The following is a 19,030-nucleotide window of genomic DNA, read 5'->3' on the forward strand; positions in this document are numbered from 1 at the left end:
ATTTTCTTCTTCGGCTACGTACGGTCTCCGAACTCAATCCCTGCTTCGGTCTCCTTCATCCCTCAAATCTCCTCCATCCCTCAAATCTATGGCTTCTATCACTGGCTTCTCGCATCCTTTGGTAGAGTTTTTGTCACTTTCCCTTTTTTACTTTCAGAAATCCCAAACGGAGAAACCCCCAAACCCAAACCCAAACGTCGAAACCCAAACCCAAACCCCGAAACCCCGAAACCCACTCACATTTCTCCATCCCTCAGTTAGCACAACGTATATTCTCCCTCCCTCAACTCTTGATTTTAATTTTTTTTCTCAGTTTTTTTCGACTCTTCTGATTTCCCCTGCACATATATATTCAGGAATATATATATAGTTTTCTTCTGTGACCCCAACACTCTCGACTCTCTCTATTTTATATATGCATATATGTATGTTTGGAGTGTTGAGTTTTGAGTTAATTTTGTTCTTGTTTTTTTTTCTCACTGCCTCTCTCGTTCTCTTGCTCAGAGTTTGCTGGATGATGGGAGGGTGACGAATGGGACTTCGGTTGTGGATGATGGGTTTCAGTTAGTGTGTGGGAAGAAAAAGAAGGGGGCGAGTCAGTTGCCGAGTGGGTAGGATTCTAATTCATCACCCGTAAGGTGGCGACAAAGGATAAGATCACTGGGATGAAACCGAAGACTCCATTTCAGATACCGTCGATTTAGAGACCTCAACAGGAGTTCAAAATCTTTGTTAATAATGTGATCCAACCGTTTGAACATGTTTGGTTGCTGAAGAGCGAGGATGGCAATTGTAAAGAGTATATTCACTCGCTGGTTAGTAATCTCTGGTTTTCTTTAATCTTCATCTAATTAATTATTTGAAAGGCTTTGTTTATTTAAGCTTGATATAGTTATAATGGCTTTGCTTGTAATAGTTTCTTGGTTCTTTGTTCTTGAGTTGATTTCCTGTTTTGTTTATGATTGGTAGCGTTCTTTAATGGGTGCAGAAGCAGTTTTCGTATATGGATTTTGTCGATAAAGATAGTGAACTGAATTAGGTGATGCATGGAGCAGACTGTGATATTTTTTGGCTTCAAAGAGATTTTGGCATTTAAATCTGCAATATGTTTGGCACCGGCCAGGTATTGTACTATAAAAATTACTGGTATTTGGAGTTAATTTCAGTTGCTCTTTCTAGAGATCGATTAACATGTATAATTTCTACACATGGAGAAGTAGTTTCTTATTTTCATTGGTATCTTAGCCTCAATATTTTGTTTCATTTTCATTCTTTTGGGATATTTGGTGTACATACTTTCAGTGGTGGTTCCAGATTTTTGTTAATTATGCTCTTTATTATTATGATTTTTTCGTAAACATTCCAAGACAAGGAAGTGATGCATCTAATAACTATTCGTGATCATAATGCCACTCCAAACCCTTATAAATATGTTCTTTGTACAATTACCATTTCCTGATTTATGTATGTTTAATTACTTCTTTAAGGTCTTGAATTTTTAAACATAAATGGAATTGTAGATATTGTAGTGTAATTCTGGATTAACCTTTTCTTTATTGTCTTAGTTTATTTTATATGAACCATGTGTGAGGTTGGTAAATATTCTTAAAAAGAAGCATCTTTCATGGATCTATTAGCCTTTACCCCTGATCTTGTATTGGGAGTCTGTTGATTGAAGGACACTCCTCTTTACCTGAAATCTATTTGCAGTTTGCACTCCAGGCTGTTGAATAAATTCTTCATGTATGTTTGATATTTTAATACAATATATCAACTGGATGTATTTTTTTCTTCCTTGGGTGATAATGTAATTTTTTATCTTCTCTATATATAAATATAAATCATGGGATTTCCGTAACAATAAATTCCTGCCTTGTAGTTGCTGACTAATTTTGTTTTTCTTATAATGCTTCAAATTTTGTCAATTGATATTCTGATGGTAACATAATACCATATGTGAGCAGTGATTATAGAACTAGGCTATAGTGATTTTCCTTTTAATTAGGAGTAATTGTGAGCTGTGTTGTTACTCTTCTAAATTTTGAAATGCCTCCACCTACTAATTATTTAAACATTTATCTGCTATTATTTCATTATTGAATTGTTTTTCTCTTTTTTCTTTGCCTCAGGCCTCAAGGGTACTGAAATTGGAGAGAAATAGTCTGGAGTGTCTTCTACACCACTTTTGTGGAGTAACTGCTAATAAAGAGTTGGTTTTTTTTCCCTTACCGATATTCATTTCTTTAAAATTTTATCATTTTGCCACTTTTGCTGCATTTTCCTTTCTTGTATTATTTATGTCCTCAATATTTGCATGGTTTATTATGTGTGAACTGTTATAATTTGAGTGTGCTAGTTCTTCTCAACTGTGTATAGGGTGTAATCTCAGATTGTTGATGCTTAATAAAGACTTATGGTGTAATCTCAGATTCTTGTGCATTATTACATTTGATTCTTCTAACTGTGTTACTGTTATTCTTGTGAGCTAGTTTTGCTAATATATGTTTGCCTAAAGTTGACAAGCAAGTAATATCTATCTAAATTTTTTTTTGAATCCTGAGTAAGAAATTTGAGTTTGAAATCTCTTTGTTGATCTATATGTGGAGATCTTTCCTACAAATCCTAACTAACCTGATGATATTAGCTGTAAACTAACTAGCTGTAAACTCTTTTTTTTTTTTTTTTGTATTTTATAGTAATAGTATTGAATGGTTGGAGTTAGATATCATTAATAATTAATATACATTTATGAATAATATTTATAAACTAAAAATTATATAGTCTAAGTTTATAATATAAACTAATATACACTATGTAATTAATATACATTATGGATATGATTAGAGTGAAGTTTTGTTCTGAAATATACAAACAAAGGGAATCAAAATTTAGTTTAGCAAACAATCTTTCTTTTCTTTGGTCCCTTCAAGTCTGACTTTGGGCAGGGGTTGGTTGCTTATGTTGTGTTGTATTCTACTTTGTTTTAATGAATTAAGTGTGTGGCCTCTGTCTAGGAAAATACCATTTTAAATTTAAAAAAAAATCCAACACAGCTGTTTGAAAAGTGCACTAATCTATCGAGTCCATGTGCCTAAGATGATGCCATTTGCAAGTTTCTTCTCTTTTTCCACTTGCTGCCCCTGTTTTGCATTATGAGTGAAATCTGAAGAAAAAAAAATAAAGGGGTTTATTCAAGAAAAAGATGGCAGAGATATTTCAAGAAAAAAAAGGGGTTTTATTTAAGCAAGAGATGGCAGAGCTATCCTTATGAATTTATATATGTATATATATATATATATTGTCTTTAGATCTTTGCTTGCTTGTTGAATTATTGACTTCGCACAGCTAGTGTTTAAGTTTATATTAAGTCATTAAAGTATACTCAAAGTTTTGTTGCATCTATTTATTGATTTATACTTGTGTCATTGGTGCATGATTCTCGATTATATTTCATACATTATAAAGCTGAACCACGTAATTTTAGAACAAAGTCTTCTCTTTTTTCAATGCTCATACCTTATTATTACTTCCTTGCTTTTAATATATGGTAAATTTAATATTTTATTATGCAGATTTGTGCACTTATAGTTATAGAAGTAATGGTGAGACCTACTTTAACTTTCACTCTCCAATTTTATTTCGTGGTTATATTATTTTTTGTTGAACTAGGTTTTCACTTATTTTTATCTTCATTCATTTTCTCTTCAATAACTGCAGGGAAATTTCTCTTCTATGAATTGAGTTATGTTTTAGGTTTGTGTGGTGTCAATTTTTAGCTTGTTTCTTCTTTCTTATTTTGTTTCTAGTATTAAGCTTTGATTAGTTTCCTCCCCTTGTAAGTTTGGGCTAATGTTGTTCTAAATTTTTCCTTTTGTGCTTGTAATGGATTAGGCTAATCATAAGTACTCTCTATCTTATTTTTGTTAATTTCTTTGTTGAATATTTGAATTGTATATACATGCTTTTTGTCTGAGTTTATATAAACTAAGCAAATAAGCTTTGATCATGTACTTGATTACTTGAAATTGAGTGTATTAGAAACATGGGGAACTTGCTCGTTGCAAACTAATATTGTTTTTTAGTGTATTAGAAACATGGGGAACTTGCTCGTTGCAAACAAATTTGTGATCAGTTTCTGATGGGTGCATTGTGTAACTATCAGATTTTGCTTGGTTTTATTTTCTGATGGAATTTACATATGCTGATAGATTTTTGGGACCAAGGACTAGTTCTTTCGTTAATCTTTGAAGATGCTTCATTTTCCATCTTTTATATTCGATGATAATGCATAACAAAGTTTACATGTTTAATAAATGTGTGACAATATCTATATGCTTCTTAGATCAGTGTTGTGGAGGAAGAAATATCTAAAATACCAGACCATTCTACCATTGTTTTGCCTAATAATCTCTTCCATCACGTATGTAATTAGGAATGAAGCAGTTGATTGGTAGTCTTCCTAGACTTTGAGTGTAATTGTATCCCAAATAAGCCTTTTGCTTTAATTTTCTTCCAAAAGAATTCATGTTTAATATTTCTGAAAAAGCTAGGACAAAGCTGAGGGTTGATTTTCAAGCTCTAAACGAGAGTTTGCTTTTCGATCAATAATAGTAGTAATGTGACGGCTTGGAGAGAAAATTTTCAAACATGTTTACATTCAATAAAAGTTACTAGATCTTCTTTGAAAAGATAATGGGCCAACAACAAATGTCTTACTGATATTATTGCTAATTTTTGCTGGATCACTTGTACTATTTTCTAGTTTTAAAATATTGTATCCTTTTTTCCGCCTCTTTCTCCTGTTGTTATCTGCACAACACACTAGTCAGTCTTTGATGATGTTGGCTTCTCATTCTTAGTCTTTTTGCATAAATAGGTATTCCAAGATCTAATTCAATGGGAAGAGTTTCAGACGCTGCTGCTATTGCCACTGGCAACTTTCCAAACACAAAAGAAGCACTTTGTAGAGGAGAATATGGCGTCAGAAGAAGCCTGGTTCGGGTAATAGAGGTACATTAAATCATCTCTTTTTTTTTTCAAAAGAAAAAACTGAAAAACTAGTACTTTTTAAAATTTTCATTATTAAATTTATGTTTTAGGGTGGCCTTGAAGGCAAAAGGCAAGTAGATAAAGTCATCGACAAGTGTGCCTCCATGCAGGTATAACTCTTCAATCCCATGCTGCACCTTTTGACTTTAGTTTGCTTTCTAAAGTAAGCTTTTACATAATCATTATCTTATTCTTTTCTAATAATTTGCTTGTTCCTTTTTTAACGCACGCGTACTGATTTTATTTCTAACTTTTACTTGCATGATACTAATTTCTTCACTGTGAACTTTTGAATCTTGATTCATCAAATTGTTAATGATTTGAACAAAGTTCATCTTGATACATACTGTAGTCTCATTAAGAGGCATGCTTTCTATTAATCATCTTGTGTCTATAAATACTAAGAAATAATCATGGATTGATGCGGCCCATTTTTCATGTTTTAGAGAATTAGGAAATTCCAGCTAGTCATGGGAAAGATGTGACAGATCCCTTCACTATACGAGGTTGTTAGGGTAAGATGCACTACTATAAAACTGATTTGTAATGTTATTTAAGTTATTTTGATTCGGATATGGCTTTGTACCACTGTTTTTTTTTATCAATTATTCTATAACCTTTGATTATGTTTATATGATCAGCTTCAGTGGTAAAACTGCTTAAAAGTATCATGTAGTATATATAAATTTTGTTGTCTAATTTATTTAATTTTCTTGCTCTGTTAGGCTCTGATCTGATATGTGTGCTGATTATTTCTATTCATATATGGACTAAACAAGTCTCTTTTAGAAATGTGGTGTAAATCCTACACCCTTAAAGAACAGCAAAACAAGAAAGAGTAATCAGCAAAACAAGAAAGAGTAATGCAGAAACATAGAATAAAAAATGATAAGACTTTAAAACAAAAAATACACCAAACACATTACTTGGTTCAACTCAATTAAAAGCCTATGTCCAAGGTAGAATAGCCCCAAATAATGGTTGATTAGACTTTATTCTTTCTTGAGTATCAAGTACAAAATTACACAAAGGGAGATTTGCTCCATGTACAAACACTCTAAAAAAAATGCTTTAAAAAACAGAACAAAAAACACTGAAAAAATTCTCTACTGATTCTCTCTTATTTTATTGTTCATCTGAAAATTCCCTAGCTCTTTCTTGATAGCTCTCTTATTTTATTGAACTAAAACAGATAAGTATTTATCTTAGTTTTCCATTTTCTTCTTTTGAAGTTTTCAATGTATCATTTAAGAAAAGACTGTAAGTTTGTTGTTGTGGTGGCAAGAACTTTTGTTCTTAATAATAAAAGGACTCACTACAACAATCTAACTATTTAATGACTCTTTTTAATGACCTACACTTATGGTGAAGGTCATGAAATTTTGTAGAGCATATTTCATGTCCGTTAATGAGGGTCATGAAATATTATATATCATGTCCCCCTTTACAAGAGATATAATGTAATGTGGGTCATTATATATAATTTTGAAATTTTTAATTTTATATTTTACATTTCTGTGTACTTTTTAAAAAAAAAAAACAAAAAAGGCCAAGGGGCGACATGAAATAATCACTATGCCCGCGCGCCCTTTCCCCTACCATTTTCTGAAATTTGTTCTTCTTTCCCGCTACACCATATTGCTCTTTCTCTCTATCTTTGAAATGGCAAAGAGCCATTTTTTTCTGGGTTTGAAATCTCCATAGACACCTCTGCATGTCCTCATCTTTGTACCCTCTTCCCTTCTACAATAGAAGTCCCCACGATCACCATTCGAAGACCTCCAGTTTTCGGATTCAACGGCATCTTCGTCTCCCCACGCAGAGCACAACATTCCTTCATCGGAAGCAAAATTCTGGTAGGCGTTCATAGCAAAGATCTTCCTATTCCAGGACTAGATCGTTACCCAACCGAACCCGAGCCCCACGCCACACTATTGCTCTTTCTCTCTGTCTTGGTTTGAAGGTAAGCCACTGCACTCACTCTCACTCTCACTCTCACCTTGGTTTTCTTTTGGGTTTTCATTGTTTCTAGCAATGTAAAAGAAAAATTCAGACAGTACTTTCTTAAAACAACCAGAGGGAAATAATTTATAGCCCATTAAACTTATAATATATATATATTTTTTCATTCTAGCTTTTCCTATTTTTGGTGATATTGATCAACATTTCTTTTCTATGCAAAATATTGAATTTGGCAACAAAGAAACAGAGTGTTAATCAGGGAGAAAACACAGATGCATAAACAAGTTAATAATGAAGCTATATAATTTATATGTATTCGTTCTCTTGTGGAGACTGTCTGATCAAGGATGTTGCTTTGAAACCTTGGTCCCCTTCTCCTTCGCCCAAGACTATTGGGGATTATGGTATACAACTCCAACCTTTCTGAACTGTTTTATACATCATAACATCTGATGGGGAGGTTTCGTTTTGATCTTCTAAGAAAAAGAAAAAAGTTTCTTCTTTTATTTTTTTGTTTCATATTTTGTTGTTAAAGATTTTGGATTATATATTCTCTGCCTTTGCTTGAGTTGGTCTTATAAAATGATCAGTATAATGAAGATCCTTTCTTTTTTCTTTTTAATTTAGTTTATAATTCTGTGAAGTGTATGCCTGACTGACTGTATTCCGGGGTCTGTGATTGGGGCATGGATGGTCAAGCATGTTTCAGAGTTTGTTTTAATATTGATATTTAACTGGGTTGACTTGGTACCTTAATTTGGATATAGGGAGAAAACATCGATGGTGGAAGATGATATAATTTATATATATGTATTCGTTCTCTTGTTCTCCCACTTTCTATGATATAATTTATATATATGTATATATATATACTAGGCTGAGCAAGTTTCCCATTTATTAAATACTTGTTTCTTCCACCAACCACAATCTGCATAAATATTCCAATATATTGTTAATTGAATTTGATTTAAGTAGAGCTCATTTGTAGCCTCATCAAAAAAAGTACACCAAAAACCCAATTATTGATAAAAACACATCCTAAATTCCATATGATGTGTTGAAAAACAAAAATAATCACAAACAGAGAACTTCATTTTTTGGCATTTAACAAAGCTACGGTAACTTCTATTATGTTAGAAAAGGGAAAAAAATCAGAGTCCAATTGACTGTAGATATATATATATATTTATATATATAGATATCTTCATTACAATATTTAAGGTTACTAGTATACAAATATTTTTCCCAAGTCACAACATTTACTTGTGACATTAGAAATTATTATTTTGGTTAGTGACTTTAAATGTATAACACTGATTAAGATGTCCAAAACTTTAATTAGAAACATTATGGTTTTGTTTAATTTTTATTCTATATTAATCTTATAGGTATTGATTACATTCTTCAGGTTGTAGATCCAATTGACAAGGATTGAGCGTTGGAAAGTTAATTAGCTAGCTTGATCGCCTTTTAAATTGAAAGAGGTACGTATGAATATATATTTTTTAATTCTTTTATTAATATTATACAAATGTTAGAAGAGTTTGAATATCTTAGATATTCATCCGTAGTGAAGTAGGTTCTGAGAAATTGTGTGCTGCGGTGATAACAGAAGGTTGAGAACTTGTGTGCTTTAGTGAAGTAGGTTCTGGGCTTGTTTGTCTGCTGGGAGATATAAGGAAAAAAAATTATTGTTTGACTTACTTTTTATTGATGGCTTGGTCAGTATTATAGAGAAAATGTTGCCTTTTTTTTCTTTCTAATTTTGTTTTATCTTCTTACATGTGTTTGATTGATTTGATTGATATAAATTAACAAATGGTTAGGTTAGTAATATAGGGGAAGAGCTAGCATACTTATTTATTTAATAAGCTAATATGCTTATTTATTTATCCTTTTTTAATTTGTATAGAAGAGAATATATGGATAAAAAATGGATGTCAGCGAATAGGTTATCTGAGGAGTACAAGAATGGAGTTGATTTTTTCTTAAGGTTTTGTTTGGAGAATGGGGGAGACCCAAACTTTACTTGTTGTCCATGTCTAAAGTGTTTTAATGTAACAAAGTTGAGTTTCAATAAGATCAAAGAACACTTATTCTTTAATGGGATTGACAGAAGTTATAAGATATGGTATAGTCATGGGGAGAAACCCCCTAATATACCAGATCCCCCTAGTAGGATTAGTAAAGTTAGGAGGAATAGAGATGAAGTGAATTGGGATTCATTGGATGAAATGATTGATGATGCACATTATGGATCAACAGTAAACCCAAACAAGTTTAAGACACTACTTAGTGACGCTGAGAAACCGATTTACCCTGATTGTAAAAGATTTACCAAGTTATCAACGCTTCTAAGGTTGTTTAATTTGAAGGAAAAACATGGATGGGGTGATCGAAGTTTGACAGATTTACTTAGTTTTTTGAAAGAATTGTTGCCTGAATGTAATGAGATGCCAATGTCATTTTATGAGGCCAAAAAAAATAATATGTTCATTAGGCATGGAGTATGAAAAAATCCATGCATGCCCTAATGATTGCATACTATACCGAAATAGGTTTTCTGATGCAGAATCATGCCCTACTTGTGGTGAGTCACGGTGGAAAAAGAAAAGGAATGGTGAGGATATTAAGGAAGGAATACCCACCAAGGTTTTGTGGTATCTTCCACCTATACCCCGTTTCATTCGACTATTTAGAAATGTTGAACTTGCTAAGAGTTTGTCATGGCATGCAAATGAGAGAGTGAAGGATGGTAAATTAAGACATCCAACTGATAGTATAGCTTGGAGGAGAGTTGATCTGAAGTGGCCATCTTTTGGCGATGAATCTCGGAATCTTCGTCTAGGTCTTTCTACTGACGGAATAAATCTGCATAATAACCTTAGTAGTAAGTACAGTTGTTGGCCTGTCATGCTTGTTATATACAATCTGCCCCCATGGTTGTGTATGAAGAAGAAGTTTACCTTATTGACTTTGTTGATATCGGGACCTAAACAACTAGGGAATGACATTGACGTCTATCTAGCTCCTCTTATTGATGACTTAAAAACTTTGTGGAATGAAGGGGTTAGGGTTTACGATGCATACAAGCAAGAAGAGTTTAGCCTTAGAGCGGCATTGTTGTGGACAATCAATGACTTTCCCACTTATGGAAATTTATCAGGTTTTAGTGTGAAAGGCTATAAAGCTTGTCCCATTTGTGAAGAAGAAACATGCTCTCAGTACTTGAAACACTCCCGTAAAGTTTGTTATATGGGACACAGGAAGTTCTTGAAGAGTACTCATATACTTCGAACTTGGAAGAAGGCATTTAATGGCGAACAAGAGTTTGGGGAGGCTCCCCGACCTTTAAGTGGAAGCCAAGTACTCGAGAAGATGTCTAAAATCATTTTCAAGATGGGGAAGTCTAAAGTAAGTATAGTTAAGAAGCGGAAGGGTCATGGAAAGGCGAAGGTTGTGGAGGAACCAAAAAGTTATTACAAAAAGAAGTCTATATTTTTCGAGCTTGAATATTGGGAACTTTTACTTGTGCGTCATAATTTAGATGTCATGCACGTAGAGAAAAATGTATGTGATAGTTTGATTGGAACTTTCTTGAATATTCCTGGAAAGAGTAAGGATGGAATTAAGGCGAGAGAAGACTTGACTGTAATGAAAATACGTAAGGAATTAGCTCCAAAGCCAGGCAATGGCCGGACATTTTTGCCACCTGCTTGTTACACATTGACTAAAGATGAAAAAAGGGAAGTTTATGATTGTTTGTTCAATATAAAAGTCCCTGACGGATATTGTTCAAATATAAGGTCGTTGGTAGACATGAAAACTTGTACTTTGACTGGCATGAAATCTCATGATTGTCATATTCTAATGCAACATGTACTACCAATAGTGATTCGATCAGTTTTACCTAAAAACGTTCGAGAGATAATCACAAGGTTGTGATTGTTTTTCAAGTCACTTTGTTCCAAGGAGGTTGATGTGTATACGCTAGACAAGCTACAACATGAAATTGCTTATATTTTGTGTAAACTGGAGCAATTCTTCCCACCTGCCTTTTTTGATATAATGATTCATCTCACTGTCCACTTAGTTAGAGAGGTACAATTTTGTGGTCCAGTTTACTTCAGATGGATGTATCCATTTGAGAGATATATGAAGATTCTTAAAGGATATGTAAGGAATAGAAGTCGGCCCGAAGGGTGCATCATTGAATGTTATATTGTTGAAGAGGCAATTGAATTTTGTTCTGAATACATGTCTGGTGTACATAGAATTAGGCTTAATGAAGTAATTAATGCTGACATTCAGAGTCGTCGAGGTAGTGTTGTATGCACAGTTACACAAGATGAACTAAATGAAGCACATCGTCTTGTGTTACAGAATACTAATGAAATTCAACCTTACATTGAGTAAGTTTATTTTCATATAATGCATGTATTGTGTTTGTTGTAAAATATCACAATTATCTTACTAATAACACGTAAATTTTTATTTAGACAACATTTCAACTGGATGAAGACAAAATTTCCATCTAGGTCTAAGAACAAAAAATGGTTACAAGACGAACGTTATCGTACTTTTAGTAGTTGGCTAGAGCAGAAGGTATTTTGTTTTCAATATTTCTTGAGTTTAGTCTAATGTTTGTTTGTTTTGCATGTTGTTTTGATAAATTTTTTTTTTCAATAAGTTGTGAATGATTTGAGAAACCCATCAAATAATGTGTCAGACATTATTAAGTGGATTTGTCGAGGTCCTTCTCTTAATGTCACTAAATTTTCATCATATATGGTGAACGGTACTAAGTTTGCTACTATGGAGAGTGATAAAAATAGAAACACACAAAATAGTGGTGTAAGTCTTATTGCTATAACATTCCAAGTATCTACATCGAAAGACCGAAATCCTATTGAATTTGATATGTCTTTTTATGGTGTAATTAAAGAAATATGGGAGTTAGACTATATCATAACTCAAGTGCCTGTTTTCTTTTGTGATTGGGTGAAGAGTGATAGTGGAGTCAAAAAAGAAGATTTAGGTTTCACATTAGTAAATCTAAATCTATTAGGGCACAAAACTGATCGATTCATAATGGCTACCCAAGCCACACAAGTATTTTATGTGGATGATCCAGCAAATAAACAGTGGTCTGTCGTGCTCACAACACAATCAAGAAATTGGAATAGTAATGACGGTGATTTGCACGATATACCTCTTGTTGGACAACATTGCACATACACTTTACCTGAAAATGATGATCAAATTGATGGTGATAGTTCTTGTTGTCGTGAAAATGGAGAAGGTTTATGGATTGATTTATAAGATTTGAGGTATGGGTTTGTTGTGGCATTTATAAGTTGTTCTTGTTTGAAGAGAGCATTAATACTTGTTTGTTTATTAATTCATTTATTTCATTTTTTAATCACAGATGTCTTCATATGATCCTTTGGCTGATGATTCCAATGAAGAGGAAAATGAAGAGGAGGTTAGAGAAGAAGAGCATATGGAGGAGGGTGATATACCGAGTAGGGGGCCATCCTTTTTGAAAAAAATTAGCAAATTGAGAAGTGAAGGGAAGCAAATTAAGGTTGAGTATAATGAGTTTGGTCAAGCAATCAGTGACGGGAGGATAGACTTGGCATCAAAGCTAGGGTCTGTTGTACGAACAACTATATCAATAGAGTATAAAGATTGGGCAGCAGTACCTCAAGAAAAGAAAAGACAAATATGGGAGATAATGAAGGTACGTAAACTACTAGATTTTTTTGTTTTCAATAGTAGATAGATACTTTCAAGTGAAGAATCAATAGATACAAAGTTATACTGATTGCATATATATGTTTAATATCTTTACAGGTTTTTCCCTTAATACTTTTTAGAGCATGAAAACAAGAATTAGACCATACACATATATCTAATCAGCACATGCACATAAATTAAAATAGTTGATGAGCTTTAAAGTGACGGCTGCCAGCCAAATCAATATAAATATATATGTATATAATTATTTAACTTTATTATTATGAGTTTGTTTGGTTATGTTTGTTTCCCACTTACAAGTCATATATTCTTTTACCTTTATTCATTATTATCTTATTAAGCTTTTATTTACTTCCTAGTTTTATGTACTAATTTAACTTATAAGCTCATGACTTTGCAAGATTGGTGTATATTATGGAAATCCAGAAGTGACAAGTAAATTTTTTATAATATGTTTCACATTTTAAACTTGCAGGAAACATTTGGGTTAGACCATACACACAAAAAAGGATTGTTGTCTAAAGCAGCTTAGCGATTTAGAAGTTGGAGAACTTATCTAACCAAAAGATTCGTAGTCGACCAAATGGAAAAAATTCCAAATGAGTTCCCTCCTCGAAAACCTAGAGGATATGAGTCTACTATCTCCCCAGAAGTTTGGCTTGATTTTGTTAATAAGAGATTGAGTAATGATTGGAAAATTATAAGAGAGAAGATGCAAGCTTTACGAGCAAAGAATGAATACAACCACAAACTCTCTAGAGGAGGATATCAGCATGCTTGAGAGGTTCTTGGGAACCAAGCGTTTGAATTAGATAGGGCTGATTTGTGGGCATTAGCTAGGAAGAACAAGAAAGGAGAGCTTGTTGGGGGTGCAACAGAGATACAAAAGAGAATTGTAAGTGTATAATTATATGTTTTGTGATTGTCAATACTAATACTCATTGACAAAGGACGAATATGATTAACTAATGTATCTCATTTCACAGGATCATTACTGACAGCTCCAAACAAAAGGAGAATGGGAGCCTGACGGCCCTAATGATGTGCTGACAATGGCGTTGGGCACCCCTGAGGCCCAAGGGCATGTTCGTGGTTTAGGTCTAGATGTGACTCCCACACAATTCTTTGACACTCCAAGGCCAACATCATGGAAAACGAAAGAGAACCAAAAATATGATTTCGAGCAATGTCTTCGTGAACAAGAAGAACGCCTTAATCGTCAACAAGAAGAAAAATATCGTGAAATGGATGAACGATATCGTAAACAAGAAGAACTTATCAACAAGTTGATTGAAGCCAACAAATCCCAGCAAAGTTGGCATGGATCTTGTTCGACTGCATCGGGAGTACCATTTGAGGGGACTTACGTACCAGACCCACCACAATCTACTACTCACGAGGTAGCAAGAGGGGACTTTAACGTATCGAACCCACCTACACAACCTCCTATGGATGGGGTAGCAGGAGTGGACTTTTATGTACCCGACCCACCTCTACAAGAACCACCTTGCTATGAAACGCCTTCTATACTGGTAATAATTGTTTAGATAAAGAATATCGATTTTTCTTACTATTACATCATCACTTATATGTATAACATGTATATTTTGTATTATAGGAACGTAAATGTCGTTTAGCTGTTGGGTCAATTGAAAATATTGTTGCCTTGGGAGTCGTTTTTGAGACTGGGGAAACTAATCTCCACTACGTACCACTAGGAGACACAAATTATCGCGTGGTGATAAAATATGCTCTTAAGGAACCGGCTAGACTCCCTAACCCCATTCCTGCAATTGAGATTTTTACAGTTTTTCAAGCTGTTAATGTCCCAATAGCGTGACCTAGACATTTAGTTATATTTTCTGATTAGGATGAACAGGTAATATTGTGCTTATATTATATTAATCAATTTTTTATTTTACTATTTATATGTTCATTAATTGATTATTTATATGTTTACAAGATGGTTTAAGAGCCAAAGGAAAATCAAAGCAACCATTAGTAACTGAAGCCCAACAACGAAGAGAACGTTTAAGACATCCACAAGAACCTTTAACACAAGAGGTTCAACAAGAGCTTCAGTTACCACCTTACTTGAGAGAGATTTATAATTTAGTATCAAAGTGGCCTGACGGTGAGTGTGTAAATGCATGCATTGACTATGATGTATTCGCTACGGATATGTTAGGCTTGTACATATTGAAGAGCGACATACTTGAGTTGGTCAGAGGTGAAAAAATTGGCCAAACTATTATAGTCTCCTACATTAGGTATCATTTTACAAATTTAGTTTATTTAGCTTTATTTATTTGACTAATAAGTCTAGCTAATTATGTTTTCATATACTTTTGTTAGGACACTCTACAAATGGCTCTTAGACCATCATAAGCAGCTTATGTTTCTATTTGTAAATCCTAATGTCGTGGCCACTCAAACAACTCGAGAAATTGATCGTGTTGATCGTTTGTTTAAGCAATTCGCTAGGTTATGTTCAAAAAAACAATTCATGATTACTCCTTGGAACCATGGGTTAGTATAACTATATATTATATTCTTTAATAAGTATGATATTGGCATTACTAAATAGTAGTTGATCTAATCTTATGTTTCGTATGAAGCGACCATTGGATGTTGGTACTATTGGCTCCTGATGCATATCACATTCGTTTTTTGGATTCGATTAACGCACCAATGTCCAATCGTCCACAAATTGGAGAAACAATCCTTGGTGCTTATGCCAAATACTTCAGGACTAACCAACAATCAATCCCAAGTGAAGTGAATTATCGAAATCCATTGGTATGTTTTTACAAATTTTAATTTTAGTTTATACTTTGAATATTCAAATTTTATCAAGTTATTAGTATAATTACTTAAATTTTTAATTATTAGTGTCCACAACAACCAAGTAACAAGGAATGTGGATATTACATAATGAGAATGATGAAGGACTTGGTTCAATCTAACAATCGGTCTACCTATTTGAATGAAACGGTATGTAAACTATGTATCAAATATTATTAATATTAAACTTACACATTTTGTCACATTAATTAATATATATATATATATATATTTTTTTGCAGCTCAATAACAAAAGACCATATTCACAATCAGAAATTGATGAGATGCGAGAAGAAGGGGCCAAAGATATGCTACCGTTCATCCAAAATCATCAAATTTAGGCCCCTAGGTTTTTTTTTTTGTTGAATAGATCAGGTTTCCCATTTTATTGAATATATGGAAGACTATAGTTTCAACCTTTTTTTTTTTTTAAAAAGAAAAAAATTGTAGACTTTTTCTTTTTGTTATTATAGGTGTCAACATCTAGCCATAGAGTGCAATATTTGTTATTTTGATTATGTGAAAATATTTGCAATTACTGTTTTTTCTATTAATATTTACCTAAAAAATATTTTCTATTTAATGAAATATTTTAATTTAAGTAATTATTAAATATATATTATTTATTAATAAAAAATTAATTATTATTATGAAATATATAAATAATATATAAGCACATTTCTAATATAATATGATTTGAGTATATTTGTTTAAAAAAAAACCTGATTTGAATATATAACCAAAAAAAAACCTAGTTTCAATATATACATATATAGAATAAAAAGACCGTAATAATGGAGGTATATAAGGTCACTTGGTGGGTGACATTAATTTTTATTTAAAAAATAATAATAATAGTTAAAACTGATAAAATAAAAGGGGTACACATTTAAGGTCGCCCAAAGGGCGTCATCAAATTGAAAAAAAAAAAAGGTAAAAAACGCATTTTCTCCTTAATTTATCATGTCCAATTTTGTTGGTCATTAAAAATGCACATTTAATGGCTCCTGCTATAATGACTAACATTGTAAGGACATTAAAAATATTTCATCACCAACAAAAAATGTCATTAATGACCCTTTTTGTAGTAGTGACTTTTTTTTTTTTACAATGTGCAGGTATATTGAGATGATTTCTTTGGAGCAATTCCTGACAACATTTGTAGTTGAGGCCTTTAGAATGGAAGAATGTATTTCACTAATTTTTGTATACATTTCTTGTTTTGTATTTAGTGATAAAGGAATCTGAATTGTGCATAAATTATGTTGTAATATGATTTCTTAAGCCTAGACCAGTAGACTAAATATTGTAATTACATTTGAGTAATTAATAAAAATCTATTTATGTTACCTTATTTAGCTTCAACTTTTATATTTGTTTTCCTAGTTTTGTGTAGGTAAAAAAAGATTATGTTTCTCTAAGCTAATATAACACATGTGTTATACTAAAGTGTAGTATAACACAAATGATGTGTTATACTAAAGTGTAGTATAACACAAAAAATGTGTTATACTAAAGTGTAGTATAACACAAAAAATGTGTTATACTAAAGTGTAGTATAACACAAAAAATATGTTATACTAAAGTGTAGTATAACTCAAAAAAAATGTTATACTAAAGTGTAGTATAACACAAATTTATAAGTATTGAAATGTGTTATATAATCCACTATAAATAACATAATTAAAAACTTATCTATTTATTAAAATAACATAGAAATTGTGTTATCATTGACAGTATAATAACACATCTGTATACCATTGATAAAGTGTTATGTAAAGTATCTTGACCTACGATAACATAGTCGGTCTTAACACATCAAAAAAGTGTTATGGTATGTTTTGATAACACATTTTCGGTGTTATTAAAAGCATTTTTTCTTGTAGTGATGGCATGTAGGTGACTTATTTCATCAAGTTACCAACAAGTAAAGATTCTTTTTCTTTTGGCATTAATTTTGAAATTGCCTTTTTTTGCAATTAGGAAAAGGAATCCAACTAATAAGAGGTAAGTTATCTTTTCAAGTTTTGACTTAATTTTAAAATTTTAAAATTGGGGTTTCATAATAAATGCACATCCATTTCTTAAACTATCCCTCTCTTCTTCTTCTTCTTCCTCTTCTTCTTTTTCATTCAAAGTAAAAAAATAAACATAAAAAATCAGGATTTCACCCATGATTCTATGAGCATGTGAAGGAAAGAAAGAAGAAGAAAAAAAAATTCATGTGGGAAAAAAATAGAGGGGGAGAGAGAAAACGCATGGGAGTAGAAGGGAAAGGGATGAAGAAAAAAAAAGAAGTAGATCTAATGATTTAGGAGGAAGGGTTGGAAAGAAGAGACAAATTTTTTATAAGAGCTCATTGTCTCCTAATCGATTTAGGTCCAAATTGCTTTTAGATCGCACTCATCAGTATAGATCTCCTATGAAAAGTTTCGAGTCATAATCTTCAATGTTCGAAAGTAAAACTCGACGTTGTCTTCATAATGACTCTTATTGTTCTTTTTGTAAGGTAATATCTTCATATTTATATATGTGTCTATGGAGAATCTACGTTATTGTTAAACTTTTCAACCTTAATCTTCTTTAATGGAGAATCTACTTCATCATCTTTGGAATGAAAGGGTGAAGAGTTGTCTTGCTTCTTTGAATAGGTTGAATATGATATATTGATGATAGACATGGTAATTGAATGTGTGTAAAACTGATTTTTTTAAAATATATATAGTATAATCGGATTAGGGTATATGATATTATATTTATAGTGTGTGTTATGAAGAAATAATGCAATCTTTCCCATTCTTAATACAATATTGTGAATTCCTTTAAAATAAATAATAAAATATTACTGAAAGAATAAATAATTAATATGTGGTAACTTCCCAATGTAATCACTAAACATGCATTCACATTAATTAAATATTATTTTTATTTTATAAAAAACACTCATTAATTTCGGCCACCTATTTTTTAATAACAAATTTCACAAATTAATAAATGCATTTAACAAAAAACAGAAAAAATTCAAAAATTCAAAAATAAATAACAATATTAAACTGTCATTTAATACAAGAGCGACACTATCTTAATTTAATGAATAAATAATTAATACGTTGTTAGTTCCCAAATGTAATCAGTAATCATGTAGCCACATTTAATTTAATATTGTCTTTTTAAATCATTTATCCATTAATTTCGGCAACTACCCATTTTTATAATTTAATATTATATTTTAATAAAAATCACTCATTAATTTCAACCACTATAATTTTAATTACAAATTTGACCAATTAAATGCATTTTAAAAAAAATAATTGGGTTGAAAACCGAAATAGAAAATAAAAATAATAATTTAAGCCATTTAATACAGCTACCACAATATTTTAATTTAATGAATTTAAGAATGAAAATTAAATAC

The 19,030-nt window shown here is 31.9% G+C and overlaps 1 protein-coding gene across 1 annotated transcript; it reads left to right on the top strand.

Moving 5' to 3' along the window:
• The first annotated feature begins 4,896 nt into the window (after positions 1–4,896).
• On the top strand, positions 4,897–12,333 carry LOC133791727 (uncharacterized). Its single transcript, XM_062229645.1, has 7 exons — positions 4,897–5,010; positions 5,100–5,159; positions 9,078–9,472; positions 9,570–10,581; positions 10,984–11,423; positions 11,511–11,587; positions 11,702–12,333. Exons 1-7 carry the CDS (start codon positions 4,897–4,899, stop codon positions 12,331–12,333), a joined length of 2,730 nt encoding a protein of 909 aa, XP_062085629.1.
• Positions 12,334–19,030: the final 6,697 nt, after the last annotated feature.

This window comes from Humulus lupulus, chromosome 7 (genome assembly GCF_963169125.1).
Source record: "Humulus lupulus chromosome 7, drHumLupu1.1, whole genome shotgun sequence".
Lineage (NCBI taxonomy): Eukaryota > Viridiplantae > Streptophyta > Magnoliopsida > Rosales > Cannabaceae > Humulus > Humulus lupulus.